The sequence below is a fragment of the Corythoichthys intestinalis genome, chromosome 10 (genome assembly GCF_030265065.1).
Source record: "Corythoichthys intestinalis isolate RoL2023-P3 chromosome 10, ASM3026506v1, whole genome shotgun sequence".
NCBI classification, from domain to species: Eukaryota; Metazoa; Chordata; class Actinopteri; order Syngnathiformes; family Syngnathidae; genus Corythoichthys; species Corythoichthys intestinalis.
In genome coordinates this window covers 25,779,743-25,807,671 of record NC_080404.1, presented here as the reverse complement: position 1 = coordinate 25,807,671, position 27,929 = coordinate 25,779,743, and the positions used below count along the sequence as shown (strand labels likewise).

General features: G+C 39.4%; 1 protein-coding gene across 30 annotated transcripts in view; it reads right to left on the bottom strand.

Moving 5' to 3' along the window:
- Positions 1–27,929, bottom strand: part of kcnma1a (potassium large conductance calcium-activated channel, subfamily M, alpha member 1a) — a 302,368-nt gene that overhangs the window by 65,575 nt on the left and 208,864 nt on the right. For 18 of the 30 annotated variants that reach the window (XM_057848857.1, XM_057848838.1, XM_057848847.1 and 15 more), the window contains exons 8-19: positions 26,994–27,164; positions 22,878–22,969; positions 14,192–14,302; positions 13,990–14,095; positions 12,849–12,931; positions 12,701–12,770; positions 6,898–7,053; positions 6,365–6,474; positions 6,184–6,252; positions 3,839–3,850; positions 760–846; positions 608–684 (exon numbers count right to left, since the gene is read on the bottom strand). In XM_057848857.1, coding sequence (XP_057704840.1) covers positions 608–684; positions 760–846; positions 3,839–3,850; positions 6,184–6,252; positions 6,365–6,474; positions 6,898–7,053; positions 12,701–12,770; positions 12,849–12,931; positions 13,990–14,095; positions 14,192–14,302; positions 22,878–22,969; positions 26,994–27,164 — 1,144 coding nt within the window. Of the gene's footprint in view, positions 1–607; positions 685–759; positions 847–3,838; positions 3,851–6,183; positions 6,253–6,364; positions 6,475–6,897; positions 7,054–12,700; positions 12,771–12,848; positions 12,932–13,989; positions 14,096–14,191; positions 14,303–22,692; positions 22,785–22,877; positions 22,970–26,993; positions 27,165–27,929 lie in introns of all 30 variants that reach the window. The other 12 variants (XM_057848841.1, XM_057848868.1, XM_057848846.1 and 9 more) reach the window with 3 other exon arrangements.

Below are 27,929 nucleotides of genomic sequence, written 5' to 3'. Positions count from 1 at the left end.
ATTTAATATATTTTTTTAATATTTTGATCATCATACCCCTAAATCACCACCTGAAAGAATTAGAATGTTACTTAAAATACAATCAAAAGGATTTTTAATGCACAAAGTTAGAAATTGGCCTTGGTGTTGCATATTTTTTTATATTTGACATTCACCTTTAACTTGCTAAAGTAAATGATTGTTTCTACTGATTTTTAATTTAATGAGATAAACCTGTACAGTATATACGTAAACAATGGGGGGGGGGGGGGGGGGTTTGAAGAAGCACTGTATAGAAATTACTGTACCAAAAACATGTGACTACTTAATAGTTGAGTGTGACAATGTAAAAAAAAAAATATATATATATATACAGTACATACATTTAAATATGTATAATGGTTATATAGTACCATACTGAATGTTGTCTTGTATAGAGTTTACCATTTATTTACCTTTTAACACACATTCATTTGCCACAGTATTGAGGAGCAGTGACGCAATAGGAGCTGGAGTAATAGCAGAGTTGAAAAAGTAGCAGACGGACATTACCATAGGAAATGTTGAGGAATATGGGGAAGGGAAGGAGGGGAAGGGGAGGATACGGCGTAAAGGCCGGGCTACTCACGTCGTTTGCAGCCACACTTCTTGATCCGCTTGGGGTCAGAGATGTCATCATGACAAGCTTTGCAGTAGAAAAAAGCTCTGAAAAACACATGCAGATCTTCAATTCATGTTTTCAAGACAGGAAGAACCCAACATGGAGTCATCAGTGTTCACCTCTTCACTTCCTTTGCATCGCTGGCGATAAAAAATCCCAGCGTTCCTTCCTGCATCTTGACATGGTTGCCCGGGTTGATGAGGATGCTGGGGGAGAAGAGACATAAGACACAGGGCGGCCATTGAATTTGGGGGATGATGCCTGCGCTCAAACTGACACCAGATGCTAATCAAGAGGAATGGTACATACAAGCTTCCATCAGAAAGTCAGAGAGATAATCAATCTTAAACTCATTTGAGCACTGCTTCTGCTATTTATGAAATAGTTTAAATATATACTTAGTTGCTTTCTCATTATATAATTTTACTATAGTAGCTTTGTATAAGTACGTAAATATTTTATGTCATATATTTATTTATTTATTTATTTACAATATTTATTCATTTCTTATCTGAGATTCATCCTTACATGATACTTATTTTAGAATAAGTTGGGCCTTTCATGTTTTACATTCACAACAAAGTACAGCCTCACTATTTAAAAAAAAAAAAAAAAAATGACACACCACGAAAAATTTTGTAAACGCTTTGTATATTACAAATTACGATAACTCATGGCAAAATTATGATTTAGAAAAAAAAAAAAAAGAAGAAATCCGATTTGCATTGACTGCATATACTGCCAAGACTCTGTTTAATGTTCAGTAACAATAAGGCTGTAACTAAAACCTGAAAATCTAAGATATGAACCTGAGTCGCGTTGGAAACAGCAAAACCACAACATGCCTGGAGTGTCGTAAGCATGGCTAGTCTTACAAAAAAACCTTGAAAAGCCAACCCTCCAGAGATGTACGGTAAATTGGATGGTTGTCAACTACTTGCTAAAGCCGCGTGGAAAAAACTTCCTGGAGTCAAGTCTAACATTTCCAAACCCAGGCTGGGCAATTTCCTATTTTACAGAATGAATGTTTGTCAACTATTTGCTTATATGTTAATCATGCGGATGGACAGAACATAAAACAATATGACAATCACAGAGGATTGTAATTCCTTATCTACTGATCATCACTTGGACGGATGTTGTGATGACGCTTAGACATGACTACAGAACAAAATATTTGTATTATAATAGGAATAATTAATTTGGGTTATTGCTGAACAGTGGGATGCAAGGGAATGAACAGCTTCGCCTCTGATTGGGTCATTCTATTTGTAAAAAATATGACAACTAAAAAGGTTTTTGACTTAGTGGGGGCATAATGTTAATGTGTACCCCAAAAAAGAGGGTTTCTTCATTTAAATATGACACAGAATAGGACCTGATTAAAATGTTGAATATTTTCACGTTCACTGTATCAAGGAAAATATGAGAACACAACATGATGTGAGTTCGACCTTTTGTGTTGTGACTGCAATGCTCTTATACTGAAAATGGCTGTATCATTCCCCATTAATTAGACTGACAGGAATTGGAAACATCACACACACGCATACACCTCATGTAAAATCACGCACGCACACACACACGCGTCATTAATGGTTACCTCTGGGCAACAGTCATCAATGATGTGAGTGTGAAATCAAATAAAAAAAACACACGGATTCCAATGACCTCGAAGGTCACACTCCTCCACAAAGTGAGCCCAAACGAAAGACTCGATATATTGAGCAAATTTGGACGTTTTTTGGATGTTTAAATGAAAAGCAGAAGTATGTATCTTTCATCTGGGCTCTGTCACACTCTAGTAATCAAATCACAAATATCAAGGGAGCAATTGAATCCATATCTCGTAAATTGTGCAAGTCATGCAGTTCAGATTTGTACATCCACATTGTTTCAACATGTAAAATAGCATCAAAGTCAGAATCCACTCAGATTGAATAGCCCCCCAGAAAGATAGGCATGCTCATCATTAGTGAAAAAAAAACAAATAAACCAAATAAAACACTTCCACAAACATTGCTGCCCCAATCTGAGATTTTCCAGGTGCATTAGTCAGGTGGCGAACGGTAACCCCCAAAAGCATCGAAACCTCATATTGTGAGCAACAAGGCAGGCAATCCAACACAAACGTTATATGAAGGCTTCATATTCAGAGCATGCAGATACCAAACGACATGAGCAGGAGTGGGGTGGGAGCCACTGCAGTACAGGTAAAGGTAACGGGTACGTAGATGCAGACGTTTGCAGTAACTTCTGTGCAGTTGGATTGTTTCTTAAACACCAAACTGACAGGAAGTGACCTTACTTGAGGACATCTACTCAAGAGAGACACACACATACACGCACACACATGGGCGAGACTGGACAGCGCGGCTCGAGACACACACGTATTCGCACAATTGAATTTTTCCCCCTTTTTTTCTCTTTATCACATACATGCTAAGCACGTGAAGCATTGACAACATAAGAAGGTGATGGAATGCAAAAGTGAAATGCATATGAGGAGGAGAGGTGGGGGGAGTCAAATTTCAATTTGGATACACTTAATGCTATCCAAAATGTCCATGCTTTTTTCCTGAGTGAATGGATGCTGGTGAAATAAACCTATGTGGGACAAGACATGCTATCATGGTCAGCACTGCCAGCATATATAATAAGCAGCTATTCCAGGGCTCCAGAATATAGAACAAGAGATTATTATCAGCAGCATATCTGTCATATTTATGTCCAAAAGGCCACTCTTGATTGAGCAAAGATTTGAGGTAATTGGATCAAAGAAAGATACACACACACAAAGTTAAATCAGAACTGAAAGAAGGGAACTCAAAGTGAGAGAAATCAACTAAGCGAAGGGGCTGGTCAAGGACAAAATCAAATAAGAGGTAGATGTGGAGAGGGTGAGCGTTTGGCCTTGGATACAGCGACAACAGCAAAGACAAGGAAACAGCACTCCTACAAACATGTCCAATTCATCTAGTTCCTCTATTTTTCTGTCTCTTTCTCTGCCTGCAAAGAAGTTAGTGCATTGAGCACAAGGGACACCATCAAAAATAAAAAAGAAAAAGAGTTAGGAGGAGAAAAAAGAGGCCTGTGTGAGATAGCGTTTTGGGAATATTCCTTGGGGGCAAACTCCCAAAGTCGGAAGCGTTAAAGTAGTGGCAGAACTTTGGAAGTAAGATAGGGTAGAGGGCATACCGCTTTCGGCTTCTGCAAACAACAAGAACAAAATCTCAAATCAAGCAGTGGTCAGTGACAGAAAGGAAATGGAGAATACAACCTGCTCTTGCCAAAGTTCAGATGCTTTACTGATTGGCACATTTGAGTGTGATCAGATCAGTGCCTAAAGTCACTCTTTAGATTCAGTTTGATTATCAAGTGTGGATATACGGTATATGGCGGAAAACACTCAGGTGACTTGAAGTTCCGCTGAGAACCCCAATTTGGCCAAATATCAAAATTGTCCTACGTACGTATATACATGTGTGATACAACATTGGAAAGCTTAAAATCTAAAAAAGAGGGCATTTAAAAAAAAAAAATTAAACAGCAAAACCCTAACTGTAGGTGAGAGCATGAGAGAGTATAATTAAAGATACCATGATTTTAACGAGATATTATCGCATACTTACTTTTTCTCGGTCCAAAAACTCCACGTAGCATGTATCACAGAGTGTCAAGACACAGCTGTGAATAGCCACAGCCGTTTTTGGGGGGGATTTTATGGGTGAAACATTGTAATATGACAAGGGTCGCAATGCAGAAATCGCAGACATCAAGGAGTGGTCGAGATTTTCATATATTTACCCTTTTATAAGTTTTTTTTATTCCAATTTTTCTTTGTTTGGATTGATTATTTATCATCTAAAATATTGGGGAAAATGAGACAGACACAAAAATATCCAACTAAGCGATAGTGATGAGATAGATATCCGTTACTTACTTACAGACACTATGTTTTTCATTGTGACGTAATTTGTTTAAAAGTTTAAAATATGCGAGTGTATAATTTTTTAAAGTGTTTTATTTAAACTAAATATTAGACATCAATTCATGATTCTAAGCTACAAATTACAGACATTTCGAATAATAAATATAATTACTTAGCTTCTTTTTATGGCTGGGTTGAAACAAAAGCGGCTGCGCGGTGTCTGTAAATGGGGGTCTTCAGGGTAAAACGGACTAATTAAAAATAGTTCGGGGGCTTAATGCGCCATGAAACTGCTATGGCAGCATATAGACATATTGTTCTATCAAACACAACAGTTGTATTTGGCTTAAAATACAGCAGTTTATTTTAAAGAGGGATGCAAGAGCAGAAACTGCTTTTTCAGCCTTATCTGTGGTTTCCGCCATATACATTTAGTTTACCATATCAAGAAAAAGTTTGTCTGCTTACATCCAATATGTAAACCTGAAGAACCCATTTGGAAAGAAGCAGAATTTTTGACCATATAGTTGATACAATTAGCTGCACAATAAATATTAAGGCTTCTGGTGTGTTTATAACACACACACAAAGAAAAAAAACAAGAAAAAAACATGCATGAACAAGTCTTCAAAGAGAAGAGGAGCGGAATTTCAAATAATATTAGGGGCACGCTAAAAAGAAAATTTCTAAAATTAACAAATTCAAATACCATAAGAATAAATAATTTTAAGGACTTTTGCAAGGTGTATACATATGTTTATGCATATAAACAGACTGTTAAACAATTAAGTAATTTTTAGGAATCCTATTTTACTGTATGTTTTAATTGCAAAAACTAAGTACAGAAGTAATTCTTTGAAAAAATTACTCCATGTAAAAATATTCTGAGAATGAAGTCCCCATTTTACAAGAAAAAAACACTAAAGTTTAAAGTGCATTTAATTTTTGCACCATGAATGCAAATGGCAAAGAAAAACATGCAACAATCACTATGTTGTCACATCAATCTGATAATCACTATGAACAATGGCAATATAAGCCAACTAAAATATGGTAGGTTGAGACTACTACATTAGGTTTGTGTAAGATATTTGACATGATAATAATAATATAAAAAATACTTCTATCTTCACAAAAATATTGAAGATTTATCTCATCTTTGCATGGCTTCTTTTCAGTGCAACCTTTATACCGATTTGGCGACTGAGAGCATCAACATTGTTTTTGGTTCTATGGCTGCCAGGGAAACAAAAGAAGTTAAGGAGAAATAAAATGGCATGAAATTGAAATGTACAGCATGTTGAGGTATGAAAGGGCTACATACTGTTCAACATAAAATGTTCTTAAAAAATTTCATGACGTTATCACGTTTTAAATCATCATGTCAATATTATATTTGTCGGCCTGTTAGAATATATAATCGAGCAGAAAGAATGGGTCATTTAATTGTTTGAGTGGTTCTCTACATCTGTTGAGGAATCAAGAAGACACCTTAGTTTGGTTTGTTGCTTAATTTGAAATTAAGAGGAAGTTTGGTTGGTGCCATATTTACCAACATCATGCCTTTAAAAGTACTGTTATATTAAGTGCAATGTGTGTGTCACATACAAACCTGCTTTCTCTCTGCTCGGACTTGTACTCGATGGCAATAAGCAACAGTTTCAGCTTCACGTAACAGAGCCTGAAATATACGTGGAGATTAGGACATCTGTCACTTTGCACGCACATTTACACTCATGAACGACAGAAAACCTACCGTGGACGGCGGGCAGTCGCCAAAGAGGGGTACTTACTCGCACACAGTGGGAAAGGAGAGGCCCACAAAGGCACTGGACAAATATTCAGTGTACATCTCATTAGCCACTCCCTCGAGATAATATTTCTGCCAGGTGTCCTCCTCGATCTGGAAATAAATGGTAGAAAAGTCATCGCATCAATGTTTTTCCTTGCCAATATGGAGCACAGATGTGGTGGAGCCTGCTCATTATACATTGATCCATCTTCTTAATGTCATGTGAATAGCCCTTTGATAAAGGGGAGCACCTCTTCAGCGCTGAGCCACAGAAATAGATTCCAGATGAAGTATCACGGTAAAATATGACGTGCCGGGATGTCTGAATGCACTAATGGGAAGTCTGTCTTGCTCTGGACGAGGATGTCTCGGTTTTACAGGGGAAGTGTCTGCCTTGCATCACTCTCCCACACACTGTCACCACTTATGTTCGCCTCACCTCCAATCTCCTCATGAATCAGTTCATTGATGCCAAATGCAACGTGAGCTTCGATTTATCTGCGCGAAGGGGAACGAGGCGAGTCAGTGCAATACCTCGATGAAGGACCTCATGGAGAAGAGGTTGGCCAGCATGGTGGACAGGCCTTGGGCCAGGCAGCTCTGGGCGATGAAGCCCGCTTTCAGCTCGGCAAGGCAGATGGCATCATCGCCCTCTTTCCAGTTCCAGCTCGGAATGTTCAGCAGATGGGCCTTCAGCCGGCGACAACAGAGGATGTCATGAGAAAGTTGAACGAGTGAGAGACTTCTTAACAGTTTGTGAAGTTAAATGCAAGTAAGCAAGAAAAAAGGATCCCGGTTTTAATGTCATGATTTTCCATAAATTTATAAAACTCACTTATATCGCCAGGAATGAAAAAGTAACTCATTAAAATCGGACGATAAGTCACACTATTCATTCCAAACTGGCAATCAAAACACAATGAATAAAAAGGTGACTTTCGTGTCAGACGTGCATGCAGCTGATTAGATATGCCACATATTGAGAATCCCTGGCGTTTAAAATAAAAGCTTGACAATTTAGCATCTGTCTACGACACCGGCTCTAACTGGGGCTCTTTTGGACTTATTTTTCTAGCTTGAGCCATTGTCCTCAAGCTAGAAAATCAAAACAAAAATGGCTGACTTCCGATTCAGTTTTTTTTTTGCATGGGTATGCCAGTTGTTTTTAGTAGAGTTGTCCGATAATGATTGTCCAACTTCAACAAGACGATACTGATATCAAACCGATACCGATATATACGGTCTTGAACTTAACATATTCATTATATTTCAATCATTTATTGTCCATTTAATTTTTGCACTATGTATGCAAATGGTCTGTTCTCATAACAAATCCCAAGCATCTTAGTTTGGAGACTTCTAATAGTAAATAAGCATAACTGCTTTGCTAAGCTGTGACCAGCCCTTGTATAAGACAGAAGGCTCCTTAATTCCCTTTGAAGGCAACATGCATATTGGCTCAAAACTGATAATGAAATACCGATGTCGATATTATCCGATGTTACGGCACTGGGCCGTAGTTATGTCACTCTTCCTCATTTTCTCTCTCCAGGTCGCCCAGCTGCTACTAATTGTCATCAGCCCTGTATATAAGACTGGCCGGCCAGCCTGACGGCGCGGCGGATACTGCCTGCTGCCAGCCAACCAATTTGGGCTCAGTATGTTTTTGTTAGTTATGTTGCCAGTTATTTTTCTGTAACTACTTACTTTTGCACATTTTGATTTTTTGGTTGGCAATAAAATTGTGTTTTCCAAATTTTTTCTATAACCCCCGCTCAGCGCCATCATTTGTACCACGCCCGGCCATTTTTCTCTTCGTTATGGTGCCGCTGGCACGTAACAATTGGGGGCTCGTCCTTTTTGGAGTCGTGGGATGGTGGGGTGTGTTGTTTTAGTGGGGTTGTGTGTGCGCGGGTTGCGGCTGTGGTTGTTCTGGCGTGGATGACGCTCACTTGGGTCTCCCAGCGTAGGTAGGGGGGTGCTCTGCTTGGCTGAGTTGCTCGGCCATTCCTTCGGGCATCCGTTTATTGTTTTGGTTTGTTTTTTTCGGGGCGAATCCTGGGCGGAGTGGATTCTCTGGCGGGGGCTGCACGCCTCGAGCCCGGCAAGCCTCAGAAGATAGTTTAGGCGAGTGGGGGGTGTGATAGGTTGCTGGGGGGGTCCGCGTGGTGCGTCTGCCGGTTGTTGGTTGGCTGTTTTTCTTGTGGGTGGGGGAGTTGCGTGGCTGCACGCGTGTGATTGGTTCTGTTTTTGCGTCGTGTATTTTATTTTTTTTTTTTTGTGTGTGCGAGTAGTTAGTTGTGGGCCGGCTGATTGCGGTGTGCGTCAGCTGTCTTTATTCGGGGATTCTTTTCTGTGGTAGGTGATGGCTTCTTTTGATTTGGACGCGTTTGTTGCCGATCCTGCGGTGGCGGTGTTTGACGGCTGTAGGAAGGGCGATTTGGTTGCGATCGCTGAGCATTTTGGTGTCCCAGTTTCGGCGGCGTTGCACGTTGGCGAGTATCGGGAAGCGCTGCGCGCTGTGTTGTTGAGGGAGGGGATTTTGGGTTCGGTTGTGTCCGGCGATCCCATGACTTCTCCGGTGAATCGCGGGGCGAGCGCGGGGGTGCAGCTGCCTCCTGTGGGTGATCAGATGGCGGATAGCATGGAGGATAAGCCTCATAGGTCTGCCGGGTCGGTGGATTCCTCCCCGGAGGAGGGGAAGGAAAGAGAGTTTCAGCTCAGACGTGACCTTGAGTTGAGACGGATCCAGTTGGACGCGGAGTTCGAATTACGGGTTCGAAAGGAGGAGAAGGAGAGGGAGTTTCAGCTCCGATGTGAGGTTGAGCTGAAACGGGTGCATTTGGAGGCCGAGTTAGAGTTAAAAAGGCTGGAGGCTGACACGGCGTTGCAGATGCGTAGATTAGAACTACAGGCGCGTGGCAGTTTGAGCCCAGGGAGACCCGCTTCAGTGGGGTCATCGGACTCTTTTGATGTGACTAAGCACGTCCAGCTCGTGCCTGTTTTTCGCGAGGCGGAAGTGGAAACGTATTTCGGTGCGTTTGAGCGCATTGCGTCCGCCCTGCATTGGCCAAAGGATTTTTGGGCCATTTTGCTGCAGTGCAAGCTTAGTGGCAAAGCTTTGGACGCTTGCGCTTCGCTTCCAGTGGCCGATAGTTTAAGTTATGACGCGTTGAAAAGTGCAATTATTGCGGGCCTATGAGCTACTTCCGGAGGCTTACAGACAACGTTTTAGGGGGCTGAAGAAAGCAGCCGAACAGACTTATGTGGATTTCGCCCAGGAAAAAGGCTTGTTGTTCGACCGGTGGTGCTCAGCCAGTAAGGCAGATACCTTGGCTTCTTTGCGTGATCTCATCTTGTTAGAGGATTTTAAGAACTGTCTTCCTGAACGTGTTAACGTTTATTTGAATGAGCAGGAAGTGCCCACGTTACAGCAAGCTGCTGAATTTACTCTTCCACATAAGGCTGTTTTTAAATGTGACTCCGGGACTAAGGTTGTCCCTGTTGAAACATCGTCACAGCCATACTCTCCTTCTGCCTCTAGGTCGGAAAGGCCTTATCATTGTTTTTATTGTCGTAAGCCTGGTCACTTGGTGGCTGACTGTGAGGTGCTAAAACGTAAGCAGCCATCATTGAGTCCGAAGGGCGTTGGACTTATGCAGGCTGGTCCAGTTTCTGGTCTTAGTCCTCCTGTGGTGCAGTCTGGTTCCGTGCCTGTCAAGTGTTTTCAGCCTTTTATTTTTGAGGCTGTTGTGTCAGTCCCTGGAGGTGCCAGGCGCAGTGTTAGGGTCTTGCGTGATACCGGTGGGTCTCAGTCTTTCATTCTCTCCGGGGTGTTGCCTCTGGGCCCTGCGACTGACTGCCATTCCACTGCTGTGGTGAGGGGTATTGGGATGCGATATGTGCCGGCTCCTTTACACAGGGTCTGTATTCAGTCTCCGTTGGTGAGTGGAGTGTTTCCCCTAGCTGTTCGTGATGAGTTTCCTGTTGGGGGGTAGATGTCATTATGGGGAATGACGTTGCTGGGGGAAAAGTGTATGTTTCTCCTGAAGTGGTCAACTTCCCTATTGACGTTGACCACGACTGGTTAGCTGAACGACACCCGGATGTGTTTACGGTCAGTGTTTTGACAAGAGCGCAGTCAAAAAAGCTGGCGGAGGGGGGTGAAGTGGATTTGGGTGATTCTATATTGGCTCCTATGTTTAGGGAGGATGGGATCCCCTTTCGTCGCCATATTGGGGATGCTAATGTGGGGAAGCATAGTGTGGTGCCCATGTCTGTCTCCTTTGTGTCCCCCCCACTGACAAGTGATGCCCTTATTAAGGCTCAGGAAGCTGATAAAACCTTGTCTCAATGTTTTTCCGTTTTGGGAAAGGAGGGGGAAGGACGGTTCTTTCTTGAGGATGGCATCTTGATGCGCAAGTGGGTTCCTAGGGCCGGTAACCGGACTGGTTCAGAGGACTGGCGCACGGTTTTTCAGATTGTGGTCCCTGTAGACTATCGACCACATGTGTTATCGCTGGCTCATGAGCACCTCTGGTCTGGGCACCTTGGCATTGCTAAAATATACGATCGGGTTTTACAAGACTTCTTTTGGCCAGCTTTGAAGAAGGATGTGGTCTGTTTTTGTAACACCTGTTCAACCTGCCAGGCTGTGGGGAAACCAAACCAGGTTGTACCGCCAGTACCCCTGCACCCGGTGCCTGCGGTTGGTGAGCCTTTTGACCATGTTATTGTTGATTGTGTTGGCCCACTGCCTAAAACCAAGTCCAGAAATCAATTTTTACTAACTGTTATGTGTGTCTCGTCTTGGTTCCCTGAGGCTGTGCCCTTGCGCCAAATCACGGCCCCTGCGATTACTAAGGCACTATGCCGCTGGCACGTAACATCCGATATGATTTTTAAATGCTTTTATCGGCCGATATTATTGACTACCCAATAATATTGGACAACACTTTCCAAAGCAAGCAATTAAGTTTCTGGAAAGTTGTGTTTAGTATGTTTAGCAAAATGACAGTTTAGCAAAATGACATATTCACAAAGTTACTAGCAATTGTGCATTCGATGCATTGCTTGAGACCCCCTAATAAAGGCAAATAATCGAAAAGAATGACAATAAGTGTGGTGAGTGGTAAGTGGTTGAAACAAACTTTTTTCAACCATTAGATGACATGAGTCAAAAACGTTTTCCTTGGCCTATTATATGTCCTTTTTAAAAATCATTTTTTATATTTGAGAATATGCTTATTGGCAGAGGTGTCGTGTCCCATTGGTCCCAATGGCGCCACCAGGGGGTGGTCAGGGCTGGCCACGGCCCCCCCTATAAATTTTTTGGCCAACCTACTGGCAAGTGGCCAGTATAACAGTGGCGCGAGAAGTGGGGTGTTGAGGGTGTTGCAGCACCCCTTGGTGTTAAACCGAGGCTTATTGGACCTTTTAATTTTCAAATGTGTTCATATGTTCATTGCCGTCTAGCTGCAGGTAATTGCATTGTAGTACATGGGCGCTTTTATGTCCAATACAAAAACTCCAACACACACTGTAATAGAACGCTGCCTTTGTAGTAGCCTAGTCGTAGTATGTAAACTATCCAGCATGTATGGAGAAAATGTGCAATCATGACAAATTTGGACCAAAACGGCTCTTCTTGGATGGGAAAAACTTCCAGCGCCGCTGCAGTATAATGTCAGATTGTAGTAGCTGTGGAACTCAAAATGTTAACTGTACTGTTATGGGCTATGCACATTAAATCATTAGTAACATTAAATATAGCACAATACAACAAAGTATATCAGTAGGCATGTCCTTAAGTCTTTCTGATAGTTTTCTTCTTGCCTTTTACTGCAACAACATAATAAAAACCGGAAATTATGGCTTTTAGTTTTGTTGTGCCACCCCAAGATTTTAAGTTGGTTGGTTGGTGTTGGTGTGGCCCTGTGTGGCCACTCCTATGAACAATTTCTGTAGGTGCCACTGTAGGCAAACCAGGCAATTGGGGGCCCAGCCAGCAGGGGCCCCCAGAGGGCCAACAGATTTAGCACACGCAGCATTACTGCGCTGTCGCAGCGACAAGTGCGACTGTGCCAGTGAAAGCCTTGTGTCTGAGTTCCCTGAAGGGGCCCCTTCATTTGCTCTACAACCCCCGCATCCCCCCCGAGGCGTTTTTATACTTTTATTAAATATGCTATTGCTCCAAGTCCAACTGTCCCCCTTACTTGCACACGCTTGAAGGACCCCATGTTGCTTGTTGCCTGGGGCCCCCGGGGACCCTTGCTACACCTTTGCTTATTGGTCTTGTGCAACAGGTGCTACAATAACAGCCCGTTTACAGTCTCACCTTATTATGATACTGAAGCATCTGTGTAATTATTCTGATTTTAGGATGGTAATTCTTGATAGAGATAACCCTAGATGAGGAGAAAACAGAGGAGATACACACTCAAACAAAAACAAAAACATGTGACCAGTTCTCGATGATGTGCTACCTCATGATGTTGGAGGCATCTTCAGCATCAGGATCTGCACAGTATTTATTGGCCAAGATGAGACAGGCATCTGCTGACTCGATCTATACAAAAGTGTTGTGTCGAAAAACATGAGTCCAAACAATATTTTTAATTATATGATTCTAAGCGTCAGTGAGGTTACACAAGCCTGCACAACACAAATGTTTTGGTCCTGCCCCTTGACATAGTCCATTTGAGTTTCTGTTCTTCAGATATTTGCATATACACGGAATATGATGTGTACTAGGATTTCGCTGGAAAAGATTTTAGAGGTTTACATCCTGTGCAGCATTTTTTAAAAAATCCAAAATTTCCAAAATCCAATCCAAAAACCAAATTTGAGAGAAAATAAACACAATCGGGCAGAATACTACTAAAATAGGAAAAGATATCATCCCTACAAAAAAGCCGCAATTAAGCCATAGAGAATCAAGCCATATTGTTAAGAGAATAACCATATTATTATTGCAAGTCAAGTCAAATTATCACAAAATAGTGATTACAAAAAAATATATATACAGTGGGGAGAACAAGTATTTGATACACAGTCAATGGGAAAACCCTTTGGCAGTGTATCAAATACTTGTTTTCCCCACTGTATATGATAATGATCATTATTCAAAAACTCAATTCTGAGAATTAAACCAAAGTAGTGTATCATTAGATTAATGTATTTTTTAAGTGATAAATTGTGAGAAAAGGTCATATTTTTCTGAAAATAAAGCCCTCTTTTTAAAAGAATAAAAGCCATTTATTCAAGAGAATATTGGAATGGTTTCCAGAATATGGAATTCAGTTTTTCAAAACATGCATATAGTGTACACCATGTACACATAAAAATGCAAAAGTTGACTTTAATAGTGATTGCTACAGTATGTCAGATTGTTTTACATTGCTGTTATGCCTTTCGTTGAGTGATTTCTCTGATGTCCTCATTGGTCACTGTTATTGGCTCCTCATTCAAATACATACTCATAGAGTAAATGGGCCAGAGTTGATGAACATAATTTAAAGTTTTTATCATGTCTGAATCAATTTAATTGCACATTTTGGTTTGTGAACATATTGTCAGTTCTTTTAACTGATTAAGACCATTAAAAAGTGATAGAATTGAATGTACCTTGACTCGAGCCAGGTCATGCGGGTTGAGCACAGATCCCTGGTAGAACTCTACTTGTGTAAAATGGCGTTTGAACAAGGCTTCCAGCTCAAGATTAGGGGAAATACTGGCACACAAAGGGGATATTTGTGAATACACGAAAGCATGATTTTTGACACGGGTTGCTCTGTATAGAAAATGATTACAAATATGTTGAACTTACTTATGGAGAAAAACAATTTCTACATTGACATCATCCCTGTCCTTGTGTAGGAAGTCTTTGAGGAAGTTGGAGACACTTTCGAGGGTAATGTGACCACAGACGACAATATGCCTGAGAGGAGGGGGTGGAAGAAATCATTTTGAGTGGGCAACATAAATCACTGCAGACATTGGCATGTCTCCCAAATATCATCAGCCAAAACCAAAGCACCAAAAAAAATGTTTAAAAATATGTCTTTTCAAAGTAAACACATAATTGAATTAGATCTTTTTTGCCATTAAAGTGAATATTTTTTCCCTCTTGTCATGAAAAGTGGTTGAAACCTGCAGGACAAGCGCAATCAAACACTCAACTATGAGCCACTTTCGCAAATCTAAGTTATAATCACGGAACCCGCAGCGGTTGGCCCATCATCCGTTCTCAATATGAAAGTAGTCCCTCTGGCCAAACCACCCCCGTTTGAGCGGAATGAATGTTGACAAAGACATGCACATCAATATGATCGCACTCTTCTGTAGAGCGCTGCGAAAGACGTTCAAAGAGATTTGGGAGGCCTCCGTTTGACACAAAGTCTAAACAGGACCCTTTGACAAGAACTTGGCAAGGTTCAGTGGCGGAGGGATCTGTCAGGAAGTGATTGTGGCAGCACGTTAGATGGGAATGATGTTTAGGCAACATTCTGTATTTAGTGATCAAGTGCAAATGTCAGTGATACACTCAAACAAAAACAACACTGATGAAAGGATGCGGTCGTCACCTAATTTTTATTCTGCATGCTTGTCGCCAGGTCGGTTAGGTATTTGTTGTCAATATTGTCTGTTTGGTTAAATTTCAATTCGCGCTGTACGAGTGGATAGCCTGCGACGGAAAGTCAAAACTAAGGTCTGAAGAAAGGGACGAATTTAATTCTCATATTGTATATTCAGGTCTTTGTGTCCTGGGTTGCTGTAAACTTGCGTTTTTTCATCCGTCAAAATAAATTACGGAATGCGACGTTTCTTGTGGTCTTAGAATGCTAATGCTAAAAGCGCTAGAAAACGTGCTGCCCTTTACAATTGTGCCTAGAATTGTGGTGAGAAACCTGATTAGCGTACGAATGGTCATGGAGAGGTTGTCATCTCTTATGCACAGCCAGGCTAGATGTCAGGTCAATCCGCTTTCAAATTATGTGATTTTTTTACGATGGATGGTGATTTCTTTTTTATTTATTTATTTATTTGCAGAATTACAAAGAAAATATAAAGACCTTACTGACACCTTGGAACGTTTGCATTTGGTCCAAATATTGTGAATAACTTGTGTAAAAATCGAAAAGTTAAAAAAATTTCTACTTGAAAACTGGGTTTCTAAAGATAAAAACATTATTAGAAGTTGGAATGGTATCAAATAGACCATTTCATGATTCTAATGTCTTTTCTTTCTGCAATGTTATTCATGTAGCATCGTGATCTCAAAAAAATATATATAATACAGTGACACCAATTTAATATATTAGGTACTCTGAATAACGCTGTCATTTTAAAGGAGTGAATTCCAAATATCATAATATTAAAGCTGTCATTTTATGACAAAAATTGTGAGTTTATAAAAAAAAAATGCTCATCATTTTTTTCACCCAGCATTCTGGCTAAAACTACCACTATAATGTCAACATTTCTATGATGATTAAGTCGTACATTTATGAAAAATGCGAAAGTTGCTGTGGAGGAACTCCTATGAGAACAAATTAAATTTAATTAAGTTAAAATGTGGGGAAAGAAATAGAGTTTGAATTAAGAACAAAAGACATAAAGCTGTGATGCAAAGTCACATGTCAAACATAATAGGCTTCACTTTTATTTCCAACTCAGATTTTAGAGCAGTCTGCTCTTGAATGCGTATGTTGAACATTTGTCTAACAAAAGTATATGAATATGAAGAGTCCTTTCAAATGTACAGTAACTATTTGCACCCCAAATGTTATAACCAAGGCCAGACATGCTTAACTATGTTCAATCTAGTATGTACTCCATAGGTAAATTTGAGCGTGATGGCATATTGTTTCCAACATTGGATTCAAATGTGCCCTTTTACTGACACAGATTAGTGCGGACACTTGGCAGCCACACTAATGACCCGATGGACATGTGTAACGATATCTCATAATGGCGACGGGCCTCATCCGCTACTTAGCAGACGTGCCAGGAGACAATTGAGACACTTTAGTTTTGGCCTGGCACGGCACACCTCTGCACTCACGACCAGAAGGATAAAGTTACTCTTTCCTTAAATTAACTGTGGTTTCATTGTTCACTATCCATGTTCCTGTTCATGACCATAGATTTGTCATGACAGCTCTACTCAAAGCCAGCATTACGCTCTTGTACGGCAGGAGAAAACTTGAATAACTGGTGTAATGAATTGTATCGAGTGAAATCAGTTGGAGGAAATACGAGTTGATGGCGGTCGAGAGCCGCAGTCCAGATTGATGGGAGAGTCCGGTAATGGACGTTGTGGCGCGTGATGGTCTTCCCAGATGCCCTTTAAAAGACTCTAACAGGCAGCTGTGATGGCTAAGCAAAGAAGAAGGGCCGTCAGGTCTGATGAGCTTACATATGTTTGGGCAGCTAGCGGCATTTGGCACAAGTGGACGAGAAATATTGGTCATGTTTTCCGTCATGCTGTCAGTGACTCGATGTCCTTTTCCAAGGTGATGACCATTGGGCCTCACTGTTACAGTACTTGGATTTTAGGCAGATGTTATCAACGCAGCAGATATATGCTACAGTAAATTGCTAATAACACATGTGGCATGTAGACTAAAGGCCTAAGAGATTCCCAACGTCACACTCCTTATTTGTGGGGAAAAAAGTGACAGTGGAAAAACTATTTAGTTCATCAACTGTCCTATCTCTGTTAACGTTCATGTACAGTTCAGCTCTATTTAATAGCATTAATAGAGTCCCATCAATTAAACACTCAAAATAGATACACATTTGATACAATTACGTTGAATGCAAGCGGGCTGTACAAAGCATGCACACAGAACATGCAGTCAGGGCAACATCCCAAGATGTGGTTTGGGATGATTTGAAAAATGAAAACCAAGTTAGCTCAAACATCAGCAACAGACACAAATTTGCTACTGCTCTGATCCTTAGTTTAGCCAGTACATGTTTGCATTTTAGGTGGCTGAACACTTGTTTGGAACTGCATTTTTTACTCTACTGAAGTGTGCCAACCTTCTTTTAAGGGTATATTGCTTTTATATACAATAGGTCAATCCACCAAAACCAGATGTCTCAAAATGAGATCTGAACCCCTTTCATGGTCATGTTACATCACATCCCCAAATTTTGGGGCGATATTTTTTATTTATTTAAAAATAGACTCTCACCTCAGTCATTTTCACTTTAATGTTTCCATCCAAAATATAGGTTTAAAGTTCCCATAAAGCAGACTTACATTAAGGAATGGAAACCTAAAAAAACAAACAACAAAATATCCAGGGCTGCAAGGTGGTCCACTAATTTTCCAAAAATGATCAAAAATGATGTCCAGAACACTGTTTACCTGACTCATAGATGGTAGTCAAGTCACATTTGATTATGTAGCTTTTAATCAAAACAAAGTTTCCATAGGCTTTGACATGCCCAGAGATGACAAAAGGATGGCATCCCCTCATATAAATCATCAAAGTTGCTGGACTTCTGAAATTCAAACATGTCTGTTTTACTTATTTGCCTATTTTCTCACATTTGTTATGATCCTGGAATAACCTCAAATGTGAAGAAGAAAAAATATACGAGGACTTTGTCTGGAATGGACTTTGGACTTTTTGGAATGCTCGTCAAAAGCACAACAACAACAGCTGAAAATCCATTTATTTTCCATTTTTCGCCAACGTGTCCGGTTTTGGTGGAATGACTCACAATTGTTCAAATGTCTTTTTGTAATAATAATATTTTGATACATTTTCAAACACCTAATTAAAGGAAAATGTCATACATTGAATGTACTCCTTCATTTTGTATTGCTGGTCCTGGTTAGAAAACTGGAGCCTATCACATAGCACCACAGCCTGGTCTAGACACAAACTAATCACAGGACATAACTACTGCACAGTTGTGAACTAATTGATTATTAAATATAATTTTTTAATGACATTTAATCCATTTTCCAAAAATACAAAATAATACTTATTTGAAAATATGTAATTCATACATTCTGTAAGAATTATTATATTGTGTAAATAACATGAAAATTAGAACGTTCGTATTTTTGGAGACTGCAATAAAGATGCTGTAAAGGCATTATTTTTTATACATCATAAAACCTCACTGAAAATATCAGATTTATGGAAGCTAAGTCTACTGTGCAAGCAAAGAGGGGGAAAAAAATCAATAATTTAGATATATTTTAAAAAAAAAGTTCCGTTTTGTTGGCTCTGACAAAATCCATCAAAGGTATATGTGGCAGGATTTGGATCCAGATTCTGTGCCAATCCCTTTTCAAATGAACTCTGGCCCAATGGAAACCATAATGGAAAACACAAATCCTCCCTGAGAACAGCGGCGCCAACACAACGCCGAACACAACACGCACAGCCCGAGCACAGTCACTCAGCCAGCGGGTAAACGCTACATCACGAAGGGTAGAAAGAGAGAAATCCTTGTGCGGCTTCCTCTAATGTTTTGCGGTTTCAAATGACAGCGCCCTTCAAGAAAGATTGAATTACAGCAACTTTCTGTAATACTTCAGAGTGTAATGTGACCTCAACTCTGTAATCAATCAGATACTTGTAATCTCCTAATCTTGTTTCCATGAGAGCTTCTTTCAACACATGTCAAATAATGGCCAAAACTTGGCTTTGTGTACGATATGTTAACGCTGAACTCATACATCCTTTATCTACTGTGTGTGATCATGCTGTGATCATGATGCCGCTGTATGTCTTTGTTTTAGGTTGATATCATCTGATAGTTACCATATGTTCTCTCAAGAACGAAAGCGGAAGGAGAAAATAAAGTGCGTGGGAGAAAGTATCCTGGATATGACAAGGGCTTCTCTCGACACCCATTTGTGAGTCCAAGCTTAAGTTCCTCGCCAAACATAACATTTCATCAATCTTCTGCCACTGACAGGCGAACACAGTTGAACAAAGGCTTTTCTTTCCTCGGGCCTCTTTCTATTCTAACATCTGAGTCTCTGAATTATTTCTCAATCGAATAGAGATTGAAAATGAGAAGACTGAACAGCGTTGCAGAAGACGCTGAAAGAACTCGGGGGGGGAAAAAAAATCTGCCTGTTGAATATCAATGAGGTTTGAGCCACAAGGAAAAGGAGCACGGGACTGTACAGCAAGCATTATGTACAGCGTCACGTTTGGACTCTCAGCTGTGAGAGCCTCTGTAGACAAGGACCAGCAGACAAACAGAGGAACCGGGCAAACGCCGAAAACCAAGCAGGGACGGCAAAAAAACAAGCCAAATGCATTCAAGAACCTCCGAATAGGAACGAGGCAAATCGGCATTCAAGGTTGTGGGAGCTGACTGAAGATCAGGGCCAGAGTGGTGTCAAGCGTTGATGTCATGGGGCGAGCGTTGACAGACAACAGGAAGGTGGCTTTTTCACGGTGCATGAAGAAGCCAGGAGTCTGCGGGTCATTGTGGAGGACATGCCAGAAATAATGTAGCTGAACAACATACAAGCCCACAAGAGCATGCAAGCAAAATGAAATCAGAAGAGGAAATGGATCATTGATGATACTTGAGCAGACCACCAATGCTTTATTATTACTTTTTACTCATTCATAGCTATTAATCGTAAGAGTTTCATGACTGTTTATGTTTCATTTATCATTATTAAAGCCCTTGCACTGATAGCTGGAACTGAACACAGACTACAAACAAAACACTTCACAGGGTAATTAACACAAGTTTTAAGTGGAGTAGTAGTCATGAAAACTCTATTGCCTAAATCCAGATTACAGTTAATACATAATGTTTCAAAGAAGGAAAAAGAAAGAAAAGCACAGCACATAAATGACTTGAGGATTATTAGGGCCACACTCAAAAGGAAATGATGAAATCATGAGAATAATAGTTTCATTTTGGAAAGGAGATCCTTGCAATATTACAAGAAAAATGTCGGAATATTACACGCAAAATAATAGCGAATACAGTTAACAGTAAGGCCATATATACACACACACACACACATATATATACTTTTATTTTTTCCTTCGTTGAATGATATTTAAGCCATTTATTTAACAATGTTTTATTTAAAGGGAACCACGGGTAGAAGGACATGTAGTTCTTAAAAGATAAATCTGAGTATGAGTTATAATAATTTGATATTAAAGCCCCTCTTAATGTTTTCGTTTCAACAAAATTTGTAAAACTATTTTAACAAGTGGGTCGCCATTGTTGTTGACGTCGCAGGGCGGTGACATCACATGGCCACGATGCTGGAATTCCACGTCTCATTCGTTTAAAAAAAAAAAAAAAAAAAACGTGTCACTCTTTAATTATGTAAGGTAGTGATTTGAATACGCTACAAGGTGTCAATGGTGAGTTTTAAATTAATTAGAGATCAAACCAATGAGTGCGTTTTGTCCATGGACTGACCCTGTAGTTTTTCTTTAATCCACAGTGGGGTGCAAGGCAGAGAGAAAGGAGAGTGGGCACAGGCATTCAGATTCGTAGCTCGGATAGCGCGTTTATTGGCATAAACTTCAGCAACTTCTTCACAACAAACATAAGTATCATTTAGTGAAAATACAACAAAAATAATATTCATATCTCTCAAAAAATAATGCTCACAAAAAGAAAAGTGATTCAATCTGTCTTAATGAGGCCCTACTCTCACACAGTTGAACAACAATGCAAAGAGAATTGGCATTCACAAATTAAAAAAAATAAAAATAAAAAATAAAAAAACAGATATGCAAAATACACATAAAACTTACTCAGACTTTGGTCAAACTCTATTTACATTTGTACAACTCTAGCTCAATAAATACACTGGATGGCAATATTTAGTCACAATATACTAAGTATGATGCTGGGAGCCATCATCAGGAGTCTTAATTGTTGTGAAGACAACACTTAAATGAACGTAAATCACAATGGACCCGCACTAAACAGGAAACCACGGCATCAATCGAGGGAAAAAACACAGTCATTGGTGTGATCCCTTATTAATTTAAAACTCTCCATTGACACCTTGTTGTGTATTTAAATTACTACCTTACATCATTAAAGAGTGACACTGTGAAGTACAGCAGCGTGGCCATGTGACGTCACCGCCCTAGGACGTCAACAACAATGGCGAGCTACTAGTTTATTTTTTTATTCAAAATTTTACAAATTTTATTAAAACGAAGACATTAAGAAGGGTTATAATATCAAATTATTATAACTCGTACTAACATTTAAGAATCTTTTAAGAACCACATGTCTTTCTATTCGTGGTACCCTTTAAGATGACGTGATGTTTTGAGGTCAAAGTTTGTCATGTAGGAAAATATACAGTATTTGTCATAAAGCTCTACTGAAAAATATCTAAAATTCGCAATGGTAAGAGAAAAACTATTTAAATTTGATGTGGAAAAAAAGGCTTGAAATGTCATAAAACTATGTATACATTGTATTGTAAAAAGAAGATAAATATGCAATGTACAGTAGAAAGGTAATTTTATTGAAAAATTTGAAAGCGAATTTAAAAAATATATAATTTCACAACAAAACAAATCCCTAAAAACTATAGTACTAATGAACATACAATATATTTATTTTGTGAGAAAATTCATTATATTGCAATTTTGAATTGGTGAAAGATAGTTTGAATATTTTGAGAGCTGTTGTAAATATAATTTCTCCACAAATGAAGATGCAATGCAATGGGGTAAAAACATTTGAAAAATAAAACAATACAAAGAGAAAAATGTCAATTTCAAAAGAACGAGGCTTAAACGCTTGCGTGCATTAAACTGAGCAGTCTTCAGTATCGGTTTGAAAATTATTGTAGAAAAGGAGTACAATAAATCACCCCGAATGGGGTGTAAATTCGACGAATGGATTATCATTCTCCTGATAGAACCTACCGATAATTAATACTGCATATGACTGCTAGTGTCTTTTTTCTCGTAAGATTGCAAGTTTGCTCTCTTTCTTCTGCCTCAATATTCTCAATATTTTATCCTCAATTTTATTTTCATAAATTTTTGTAACCCTTTTAAGTGTTCTTTTCAGTGGGGCCCTTAGATGAGCTCAGATTGAGAAAGCAAGAAGAAGAAAAAGAAGATGGCAAAGAGCAAGAGCGTAAAAATGCATGAACATGTGAGGCATAATGGCCGAGGTCTCCAGTCACGCAGTGTGACTTGTTGTTAAAATTGTTTTTGTGCTCTAGCAGGTGAGGAAACACCTCCCCCCTTGTGACTATAGTTAAAGTGAAAGGGACTTTGGGGGGGGCTCGCTTGAGTCACACAACCACACCTTGTCTGCGCTCCAACTTACTTTCGGCCTCGTGTCGAGTTATAACTCCCTCCGTATTTCTTCCGATTAAGGATGAGAGCAGCAATTTCTGGCACGTAGCGAGCAAACATGGCCTACATGCATGGAACAGAAAAAATAGAAAAAAAGGCATGCAGAGAGGGTTCCACCGCACACAGAACAACAGCAGAACCGTCTGGAATACTTACTTTCTCCCATTAACCGCACTATAGGAACCACCATATTTCTTGCGGTTTCCTATTAACTCTATGATTTCAGGGACGTAGCTGGCAAACATGGCCTAAGGAGAGGATAGAAGACAGAAGCAGAGGCTAAAAAAGAGACTAAAGTGCGGGCGGTGGGGCGTGCGTGAACCCACATTTCTCAAAGACAGAGAAATATGACTTAACTATAACTCTCTATGCGTCTATAAAGACATGAGAGAGGTCGAGGGGCCTAAATGTGTTCATTTTGGCAATTTGATCACAGCAGATTTACTTGGAGTCTGTGATAGTGACAATGCATTTTGTTCTGACAGGAGAGCAGAACGATCATTAAAACCTATGTGCCATGTTTTGTCCAACAAACACAGATGATCGGGCAGGTTGATTTGAATAGGCCTTCCTGATGTCCCGCAGCTGCAAAACACATTGACACTCATTTGTCTGTGCTTGGAGAATGAGCTGAATGCATTTTGCGGAACCCTCACCGACGCTACGCTCATTTACATGGAAATGTTCAGTTAAACATTTCCAGCCTGACACGATCCCTGGATTTTAAACCATCTCCTGCCTGAAGTCATTATTCAGGATGGGCCGATGATAGAAAGCAGCTTAAGGTGCAAGGCTAAACCTTTCCAGATCTCGCAGAGCTGAAGGGGAAAAAATAATAATACACAAGCTATCACCATGACCACACCACTGGACACGTTCACACAGCTGCGGGCTGTTGCTGTGCGTGGTGATAGTTGTACGGTTAAATTGGTGTTTTACATTACAGGATGGCAGAGTCACATTTGAACTCGCAATTAGATATTTGAGATCAATAATATCTAGTGCTGTAAACGATTACTCGAATAATTCGAGTAACTCGATTTTAAAAATTGATCGAGGAATTTTCTCCGCCTCGAGGAGTCGTTTAATTTTGCCAGCGCTAATCTAAGGATGATGTTTTGCCAGGACTACTTTTAATGTGACACAACGCGCTGACGTCGCGTGCGTACAGGAAGAAGACAGAGGCAGCAGATATATTTGGTTTCAACCATGCATGAATATGAGGTAACTACGAAGATGCCGATGACAGCGAAGAGAAGGGCACCGAGAAAAAGTGGAAAATGTCAAAAGTGTGGGAGCATTTTAAGTTGGACACCAAGGCGAACACTATGGCACGTCTGCAGCGCCACCAAAGTCACCCTGCTTACTTCAAAAGCGGAGGACTGATACCTGAGACAACGTAAAATTAATTTAACGTAGCGCTAATACATAAGATAAACGTTACTGTACCTTGCTAACGTAATGTTATCCCTGCAGAGGGCTACGTATCTATTAATTTTGACTACTGTTGATGCATTGTTAACATGTCTTTCATACAGGATTTATTTAATCTGTAAAAACACAGCGCTGTGGAGTGAGTGTAAAATAAAAGCATTATAAACCTAACTGTCCATTTTAGCTCAGTCGTCAAAGATGGAAAAAACACCAAGTAGCACTGGTGCCTAATGTGCTCCAGTACAGGAGGTATCATACATTTATTTTGAACACTGCAAAAACTTAAAACTTAACTAGAATAGCTTGACACAAATGGAAATTCAATTGAAACGTGGGAAAACTTTTAAGTGATGTGTGTTATCAAGCGTAATGACATTTTTAGGTGAGAATTTTTTTTTTTTTTTTTGTGAGGGAAAGCAGTGAATTTCGTCGTTTTTTTGTTTTGTTTTTTCTAGTCACATCTGAGCTGCAATTGTTGACTGTTTTCAACAAAGTACATCTAAAATAAAGACATTGATTGTCTAAAAACCATTCAATATTAGGTGAAATGTCTCGTTTACTCATGTATATTTATAATTGCTCTTTACCTTAATTTTTTTTTTTTTAATCTCTTTACTCGAATAATCAGTAGAATACTCCACTACTAAAATATTCGATAGCTGCAGCCCTAATGATATCACAATGTAACAATATTCCCCGCGACCCTCGTGAGGATAAGCGGTACAGAATGAATGAATACAACAATATATATTTGTGATACATCCCGTTATCAATTGATAAGGAACACGCATTCGTGGACCGAAATTCAGGGAGGAAACTATTCTCTGTTATTCACTGAATTAACCTAATTGATGCCAATTTTTTTGTGATCAGTCAAAAGGAAGAAAAGTATTAATTTGGAGGAATACAAATAAATGATTTTTTTGTTAGTCACCTTAATTCATTGGTAATGTTTTTTATGATTTTATGGCGGTCCTTGAATGCACCTGATGCACAGTGGTACCTCGAAATACAAACCCATGGGAATAGGATTTTTTTCAACATACGACGTAAAATCTGTCTTGACATATGACTAAATGCTCGAGATGCAATGATTTATGACAGCGTCGCAATTTCCTTGTTTAACCGCAAGATGGCAGCACGTTGTATTTTCTTGTAAGAGAAATCACCGTTGGTTCCAAGAGGTTTAGAGGTGAAAATAAAAATGTTTTTTTGTTTCTTTTTATTGCAAATAATATATCTGTATAATATATCTTTTTATTGCATTTATTTCATAAATATATTATATTTAATTTAATACATTTGTTAAATTAGACGGAACACAGCTCACCATATCCTCCTCTGCCTCCACACATGCTGTCTCCTCTGACATCCTTTCGCCAGTAAGTTAAGGCTCAGCACTGATATGATGTACACTTTGTAAATATGAATGTGGGTGTGAACAAATTGAAATTGAAACTGAAGGTGAAAGTAAGAATGATTTTTAAATTTCTCATTTATCCATAATTTGTTTTACATGTAACTAATTGAATGCATTTGTCAAATTAGACAGAACACGGCTCACCTTATCTTCTGACCTCCACTCGCCAATCTCTACAAGGTGCCAATAAAAACGCTTTTTAATTTCCTCTTTATTTATAATTGAATCATTTTACCATGAGTAGTTGCTATTTTTAATTTTACCTGCAGTATTTTTTAAGGATTTATCGTAGGTTGTTGGGCTGTGGAATTAATTCATCAATTTATCATGTATTCTTATGGAGAAATCTGTCTCGACATATGACCATTAAGGATGTACAAATAGGTTCTGACACTAATTTGTATGTCGAGGTACCACTGTATTTGATAGCCCATGTCCTTTCTACCTTCGTAAACATGTTGTACAATTATTATTGTTTCCGCTTTCTCCTGCGTCCAAAAGATTTTTTTACCCCATCGTTTATGTTTCTACGACAGACCTGTAGACTGGAACAACTACTTGAGAGTACATCTGCAAAAAAAATAATTCAGTACACTCTTATAATTTTCACCGACTTCACTGACCTCAATCTGTGCAAAGAACTAGTGCTCATATTTGTTTTACGTACTTAATCTTTGTTGTTATGCAGTGGTTACATTTTTGTTTATACTTTAATGAAAAGTTACTGAATCAAAATCAATTTTTAATGAAAAACAATATTACTCATTATCTGCTTATTTAAATGAGAATACGTTTTTAATGGCACTACTTTGAGTCTGGAACTGGAATGAATTGACTTTATACCATTCCAATGTGACCCTGGGAGTTACTTAAAGTAAATCAGCATGATAGAGTGATGCTGGACGAGTATTTTAAACAGTCCTATTGTGTGTCCTTAACAAATTTCCCGCTCATTGTAACATTAAGGTGGCCCGACAAGACTAGGAAAAACTCGACGGGAGGTTATTGTTGCTGTGGTAACAGTCAGGTTGGCCTAAGCCTCATCTCCCTACCCCTGTGTTTGTTGGAATTATGGGAAGGGACACAAGAGGGAGGGTGTCCTGAAACCGCAACTGTGAATATTAACAATATCATTATACAATAACGAAAGATAAAATACAGTAAGGGTAGGGCCCAACGGAGCACAGAATATTTACAGTACACAAGAGACAAGAGGCTAAATGGGAGGATACAACTACACAAAGATTTTCTTGTAGCGGAGTGCTATGAAAGTATCATTATCTTAGCAATATTTCATTCACATTGTAATCAAGTCTATGCAGCATGTTGATAGGGGAAGACAGGATTTAAGGTAAGATGTTAAGGTTGAGGGAATAAATGGGGGAACAAGGGAGGAAATAATTCAAGTCCGATTTTACCAAACCACCAAGGATGAAGAAGACCATGAACAGGCGCCCCAAGGTGGTTTTTGCATAGACATCCCCATAGCCCACTGTGGACATGGTCACCATCAGTAAGTAGACGCATTCCCAATAGGAGAGCGTCTGTGAGTTTTGGAAGTTTTCCCAAGGATCCCCTGAGTTTTCCACCTAGGATAAAAGCAACAGGGACACAAATTGTATAATTTCTTTGAGCACAAAGTCATCAATTTTATTATTTCCAACTAGGAGCGGGTCAACCATCATCTATGATTGTGAAGTGTGCTCCGACTATACTGATCAAAGACTACCATCTAGTGGAGATAAGTAGTTAATGCTGTTTTTCTGTTGAAAAATATTTTGTAAACGAACATTAGTATTTTTTTTCTCTTGACATCCAGTTCCCTAAATTCACTGGTAGTAATGCAATGTGAAACAATTATTCTGTAAACATTAACTACAGCGTATGAAACCAACAATAAAAGTACATTTAATGAAATAAGCGTTCTCAAATCATTTTTTAATATTTCTGTAACTAGTGTGTAAAGCCCTTTCATGCTAATTATTTTATGAACAGGAAAGCAGAAATGTCCACATAAAAGTGTTTCACGATGAAGCGTCTCAACTAGTTTTTATGATAAGTTGTCTAATACATTGCCTATCGTAGTTTTTCACATTTATATTAAAGATGCATTCACTTTTTTGCATATATTATTGGGAGAGATTATCATATGGTTTGACAGGTATTAACTAATTCATTTGGAGAACCGGCAGTGATAACTCACTGCCAACCCCTTCCAGTCCAAATGGATTGGACGTCTGTTATCACCTGTAGCAGTGAGTTTAAGAGGATTTTCCTATTCTAATTTGTTTGGGGCAACAACAGAAAGAATTGTGAAATAAAAGACATTAGTTTTTCAATTTAGTGGTTTTATT